General features: G+C 42.7%; 1 protein-coding gene and 1 non-coding gene across 2 annotated transcripts; one reads left to right on the plus strand and one right to left on the minus strand.

Moving 5' to 3' along the window:
- Positions 1-274: 274 nt before the first annotated feature.
- Positions 275-787, plus strand: LOC112833357 (large ribosomal subunit protein uL15-like). The gene has a single exon (XM_073877217.1). The coding sequence runs from the start codon at positions 290-292 to the stop codon at positions 662-664; it is 375 nt and encodes a 124-aa protein (XP_073733318.1). The 5' UTR covers positions 275-289; the 3' UTR covers positions 665-787.
- A 5,520-nt stretch (positions 788-6,307) lies between these two features.
- TRNAQ-CUG (transfer RNA glutamine (anticodon CUG)) lies at positions 6,308-6,379 on the minus strand. Its single transcript has one exon. It is a non-coding gene; the product is annotated as a tRNA-Gln (tRNA).
- Positions 6,380-6,670: the final 291 nt, after the last annotated feature.

Genomic DNA, 6,670 nt, shown 5'->3' on the forward strand with positions numbered 1-6,670 from the left:
TACAATGTGCCAGGCATGGTGCTAAGAGCTATACATTCATTATTTCAATCTTCATGTCTGTCCTCATTTTGCAGATAAGGAACTGAGCTCCAAGAGGATTAGATAAATTATTAAAGGTGATACAGCAAGTGAATGGCTGAGCTGGAGTTTATGCACAGACCTATCAGTCCTCAATTTGTTTTCAACAACCATGTAAAGTTGCCTCCCAGGCGGTAGAGGATGGGGTATATTCCAGATCTTGCTTCTTTCATTAAGACATTTCTAAATCTTTTCCGTCTGAGCTGCCGACATGCCATCCAGACTGAGGAAGACCCGGAAACTTCGGGGCCACGTGAGCCACGGCCACAGCCGCATCGGCAAGCACCGGAAGCACCCAGGAGGCTGGGGTAATGCTGGTGGCATGCATCACCACAGGATCAACTTCGACAAATATCACCCAGGATACTTTGGAAAAGTTGGTATGAGACATTACCACTTAAAGAGGAACCAGAGCTTCTGCCCAACTGTCAACCTTGATAAACTGTGGACCTTGGTCAGTGAGCAGACACGGGTAAATGCTGCCAAAAACAAGACTGGAGCTGCTCCTATCATTGATGTGGTGCGATCGGGCTACTACAAAGTTTTGGGAAAGGGAAAACTCCCAAAACAGCCTGTCATCGTGTAGGCCAAATTCTTCAGTAGAAGAGCAGAGGAGAAGATTAAGGGTGTCGGGGGCGCCTGCGTTCTAGTAGCTTGAAGCCACATTTGAGGGCGTTCATTAAATGCTAACAAGTGCTTTTCTCTTCTGGTCTGGGTGTAAATGCTTTAGCACCCCTACCTCCTTACCTGTACATCAGAAATCCACCTAACAGATTCTAGGAGTAAGGGTATGAGGGCCTGAGACCCTCTGCCAACTCCCCTCAGAAAGTGTGAAAGAGAGCACCAGCACTTAGAGGACTTGGCCCAATACCTAACTTGAACATTTTCATTTATAACATGAGAATGATAGCACATGTAGTTGAAAGGCCAGTTTGCATTGTATATTCTGAATTTACAATGAGGGGGGAGAACACACTTTTTAACTGTAGTACAGGGCACCTGGGTGGCTCAGTTGGTTAAGTGACTGCCTTCGGCTCAGGTCATGATCCTGGAGTCCCGGGATCGAGTCCCACATCGGGCTCCCTGCTCAGCAGGGAGTCTGCTTCTCCCCTCTGACCCTTTTCCCTCTTGTGCTCTCTCTCTCTCATTCTCTCTCTCTCAAATAAAGAAAATCTTTAAAAAAAAAAAAGACATTTCTAAATCTATATTTCTATGCTTTTTACTGGATATTTCCTTTTGGTTTTCCTACCGGCTGTTTAAGTTGGACATGCCTGAAAGTAAAGTCAACATTTTGCCTTTTCCCCCACTCCCTTCTCCTATTTTTTTTGAGAGAGAGAAAATCTCAATCAGACTCCCATCCCATGACCCTGAGATCATGACCTGAGCCAAAAATCAAGAGTCAGATGCTCAGCTGACTGAGCCACCCAGGCGCCCCTTCTCTTCTTCTATTAATCATTATTCCAAATAGATATTAAACCTCTGATCTCTTTGACTTTTTTTGTATTTTCATAAGCAGAATCTCATATTTTTGTACATCTTGTCCAAACTCTGTATTTCATTTCTAAAAAAATATTTTTAATGATTAGTAATGAAATCCTAATCAAAACCCCAATATGAATCTTTTTGGAACTTAAGAAGTTTAAGGTTCATCTGAAAAAGAAAGTCCCTAAAAAGAGTCAAAGTTTAGGAAAAAAAAAAAAACCCAAAACAAAACAGTGAGAAGGAATTGCTGTATTTATTTTTGTTTATCAAATACATGTGGTTCTTATGTCAGGCACTATTCTAAGCACTATACAAATATTTACTCATTTAGTACCATATATGAGACATCAAATAGACTATAAAGCTGTAATAAAGCATAAAGCAGTGTGATATTGGCATAGAAATAGAAAACTTGATTAATGGGATTGTATCAGGGTCAGGTCCTCTGGAATTAGAAGTGTAAGAGATTCATTTGGGAGAAATGCCTGTGAAGAACAACAGGAAGAAGGAGAGTCTTCAGACCACAATGTAGGTCTAATACCCATGCAAGGAGAGAGGGAAGAAAGGAGGATTGGGTAAGAAGAGCCTCAGATTGTAGTGCAATTCTTTTTTTTTTTTTTAAGATTTCCTTTTTGGTGTTGGAGAGAGAGAGAGAGAGAGAGAGAGAGCGCATGAGGTGCGGAGGGACAGAGGGAGAGCACTGCAAGCAGACTCCCCGCTGAGCACAGAACCCGTGGGGCTAGATCGCTGACCTGAGCTGAAATCAAGAGTCAGAGGCTTAACTGACTGAGCCACCCAGGCACCCCAGACTGTAGTGCAATTCTAAGAAAATCTGAGCCAGGCCAATGGAGAGCTCCAAAGCCTGCCCATTAGAAGAGTCTCATTTTATTTTATTTTATTTTATTTTATTTTTTAAAGGTTTTATTTATTTATCTGAGAAAGAGAGCACGAGCAGGGGGAGGGGCAAAGAGAGAGGGAGAAGCTGGCTCCCCAGTGAACAGGGAACCCGACTTGGGGCCCAATCCCAGGACCCTGGACCACGATGACCAGAGCTGAAGGCAGACCCCCAACCGAGCCACCCAGGTGCCCCAAGAAGTGTCATTTTAGATAGAACTGGCCCAACTCTAGTACCTTCATCACGCTCAGTCATTGAAACAGTCCAGAAGAATCATGGTTTCAGTGTGAACATTGTAGTAGATACTGGAGGTGTGGCAGCTGGAGACTCAGCCAACTACACTTCTCAAAACAGGCTCTCTTGAAGGGCCATGTGAGCAGTGTTCCTCTGTAGCTGCCAGAAGTAAGTTGTGAAGACTCAAGAACAGACTCATCTATATATGTGAAACTCATTTATAATAAATTAGGCATTTCAAATCAGTGAGAAAAGATGGACAGTTCAAATAATGTTGAAACAACTGGCTATCCTTTTGGAAAGAATTAATTTAGGTCCCTATGTCACATCATCCTCAATATAAATAAAATCTGGACGGAGAAAAAAGTTATAAAGCATTTGAAGAAAAAATATTTGAATAATCTTGGTGTGGAGAAGCCTTCTTATGCAACACCCAGAAGCCATAAAAAAATGAGAGAGATTTGATTAAATTAAAATTTAAAACTAACATATGGGAAAAAGCATCATTAATAACATTAAAAATCAGGGGTGCCCGAGTGGCTTGGGTCACGATTTCAGGGGTCTGGGATCGAGCCCCTTGTTGGGCTCTCTGCTCAACAGGGAGTCTACTTCTCCTTCTCACTCTCCCTGTGCATTCTCTCTCTCTCTCTCTCTCTCTCTCAATATTTGAGATACTCAAATAGTAGTATATAAAATATTGCAGAGTAGCTGGGAAAGTGAGTATTTGGCTTTCCAGCTTCTAGGGCAAGTGGGCAAGGAAGAAATGGGTTAGGAATAGGTTTTAATTTAGTGAACCTTCAGTATTTGCCATATCCTAGGTTAAGAGAAGGGGAATGGTTACCAACTATAGTATATTCTTGCTAAGAAAAACTGTAGCAAATTAATTAAAACTGTATGGACTGATGTGGAAAGATTTTTTCCAAAATGAAAAACAGTACACAAACCTGATCTTATATACATTAAAAAAAATGTAGCAGTTATCTCTGGGGTTGGAGGAGAAATTGAAGTGGAGGAGGCCCTTAAAGATTTACTCCCGGGCGCCTGGGTGGCTCAGTTGGTTGGGCGACTGCCTTCGGCTCAGGTCATGATCCTGGAGTCCCGGGATCGAGTCCCACATCGGGCTCCCTGCTCAGTGGGGAGTCTGCTTCTCCCTCTGACCCTCCCCTCTCTCATGTGCTCTCTCTCTCTCTCTCTCTCTCTCTCATTCTCTCCCTCAAATAAATAAATAAAATTAAAAAAAAAAAAAAGATTTACTCCCTATTTTGGGGGGTGCCTGGCTGGCTCAGTTGGCAGAGCATGTGACTCTTGATTCTGGGGTTGTAAATTTGAGCCCCAGGTTAGGTATAGACATTACTTAAAAATAGAATCCTTAAAAAAAAAAAGATTTAGTCTATATTTCTGTATTATTTAAGTCATTTACATAAATTCCTATATTTCTTGAGAGATTAAAAAAGACACATCAAGCAATTACTACCCCTCCTCCAAAAAAAAAAACAAGAACATAAAACCCTCGCTTCTTTGTCCATGGATTCCATTTACCATTTTTTTTTTTCTGTAATAGCCTTTGATTTTTCTTTCTCCTTTATTCCCACGGGGTACTCCATTTCTATTAGTTTGTACCTGGTTAATTGCAAAAGCCTTTTAACGGATACTCACACTTCCAGTCTTTCTTTACCCCAGTCCTGCAGTCCACAGCCAACTTACTTTTTCTAAGACCACGTTGACTTCAACATCCTTCTGTCCAAAATCTTTTATGGATCCCCCAAAGAGTTCAGAGAGATGCTAACAGGTGTTCCATGGGAAAAGAGTTCTGTGGTCTGGTGAATCTAGGAAATGCTGTGATTAACACAGTTAAAAAAAGATTTCTTCAGAGTGAAATATCTAGACTTTAAAATGCCAATGTGCTAAGGAAACTTCTAGAGCAGGAGAGACTGTAATTCTTCTCAATTTATTTGGCCATGCAATTCTTCTGAGTAATACTATTGACCTTCTCAGGACACACCTTGAGAAACAATGGCTTAAAGGGGAAAAGTTCATAATAACTCTTCTGGCATTAATGCCTTACCAAACATGTTTTTTTATCATCGGATTTCCTCCACGGGTCAAAATGAGTTTCCTTCCTTGCTTCTTCCTTCAGGGGTCAGTGCTAGTTCCTCCTTCCCCAGGGAGTTCTTCCTAATTATCTCAGTCTCTCTGAACTGTGACACCTAGCACCAGAGCTCTCATTAATTACAACTTCAGAACTCTCTAGTTAGTGATATCCCCCTTTTCTTGGGCCCATTTGTTTACTCACCTGAGGAGAGGTAGGACTGTGTCTTATCATCTGTCGTACATACAGTATTTAGCTGCTTGAGAATACTGTGCGTCTCCCCCAATGTGGATAATACCTTGGCACAAGGCAGTATCTAGGCCTTAGATAAACCGTCTATTACTTATACCATCACAGAAAGCACTGAAAATGGCACTGTTAGTTTCCTAATGCAGTTTTAACAAATTACCACAAACTTGGTGACTTAAAATGCAAATTTATTAGTTTATAGTTCTCTAGGTCAGAATTCTGCATGGTGGTCTCATGGAGCTAAAATCAAGATGTCTGCAGGGCTGTATTCCTTCTGGGGGCCATAGGGAAGAATCCATTTCCTTGCCTTTTCTTGTCTTCTAGAAGCCTCTGCATCTCTAGGCTCCTGGCCCCCTTCCTCCATCTGCAAAGCCACAACGGCTAAGTGGAGCTCTTCTCACACCACATCACTGCCTCCGGTTTCCACATTTAAGGATCCCTGTGACAAATTAGGCTCACCTGGAGAATCTAGGTTATCTCCCTATTTTACAGTCAGTTGATTTAAAACTTTAATTCCATCTGTAACCTTAATTCCCCTTTGCCACTTAATTTAACATATTCACAGTTCCCAGGGATTGGGAAGTGGACATCTTCAGGGAGTCATTATCCTGCTCACCACAGGCACCCTTGCCCAAAAGTCTAAACTGGGGGTTTGCATATAGGTGGTAGGGGGTATGGCAGCAAATGGTAAAAGCATTTTGTAATAAAAGAACTCTTTTCAAATACAGGGAGGCCCTGCTGCGTGATCTTTGGCAAGTCACTTGTGTCTTAGTATCCACATGTCCGCTAAAATGAAAATTGCCATTCTTTGCTCTGCTTGTTAAATGAAATAATTATGTAAACGGGTTTAGTTTAGAGGATGACAAATAAGGCTCAAGAAGTTCTTGATGAATCTTGATGAGGAGGGTGGGCGAAGTTCTCTGAATGACATCTGGAGATAGTTTGAGAGATTTCCAGAGAAAAGGAGCGAAAAGCGCCTGCCCTTGAATGAATTTGGAGGTTGAAAAATTCTAGCAAAAGGAATCAAGTTACATCGAAGCTTTTGAAGCTAGCGTTGAGGCAGAGGCCCAGGTTAAAAAAAAAAGGGGCGAAGTGAGTCTCTTAGGAGACAGCCAGGTGACAGTGACTACAGAACCGAAGGGTCTTCGTAGTCAAAGACTGTTTTGAGAAATTCTGTCCCCATTTCGTTCAAGGCCATATATATCGTAGTTGTACTACAATCACTTAGTGACTAAGTAAATGAATTAAAAATCTGTTGAGGAAAAAAAACAAGACGACACAGGTTCCACCGAGATTTGAACTCGGATCGCTGGATTCAGAGTCCAGAGTGCTAACCATTACACCATGGAACCGCCACAAGAGCACCGCCGCCTTCGGCTCTCTAATTCTTAGAGAACCCCGCCCCCATCCACAAACCTACCACTCACAAGCGGGACTGACGCGCTTCCCAGCATCCCACTTCCCCGCACATCGATGCGAGGAATGAGGGAGAGGCCATTCAGAGGGTGGCATGCGGCGGCTAGGAGCCTGGAGTCCAGAGCTCAGTTTCCCCCCTAAGCTTCTTGGAGGGGGGCAGAATTTGAAGACGGACGCGACGCCCCCGCGCACCGCCCTCCCTAGGCTCAGGGGCGGAGCACCGCCTC

Source organism: Callorhinus ursinus, unplaced genomic scaffold (assembly GCF_003265705.2).
Source record: "Callorhinus ursinus isolate GAN/ISIS: 27379988/994484 unplaced genomic scaffold, GSC_fseal_2.0 scaffold25, whole genome shotgun sequence".
Classification (NCBI taxonomy): Eukaryota; Metazoa; Chordata; class Mammalia; order Carnivora; family Otariidae; genus Callorhinus; species Callorhinus ursinus.

Coding starts and splice junctions, on each gene's coding strand:
- LOC112833357 (XM_073877217.1), top strand. CDS start 290: ATGCCATCCAGACTGAGGAAGACCCGGAAACTTCGGGGCCACGTGAGC.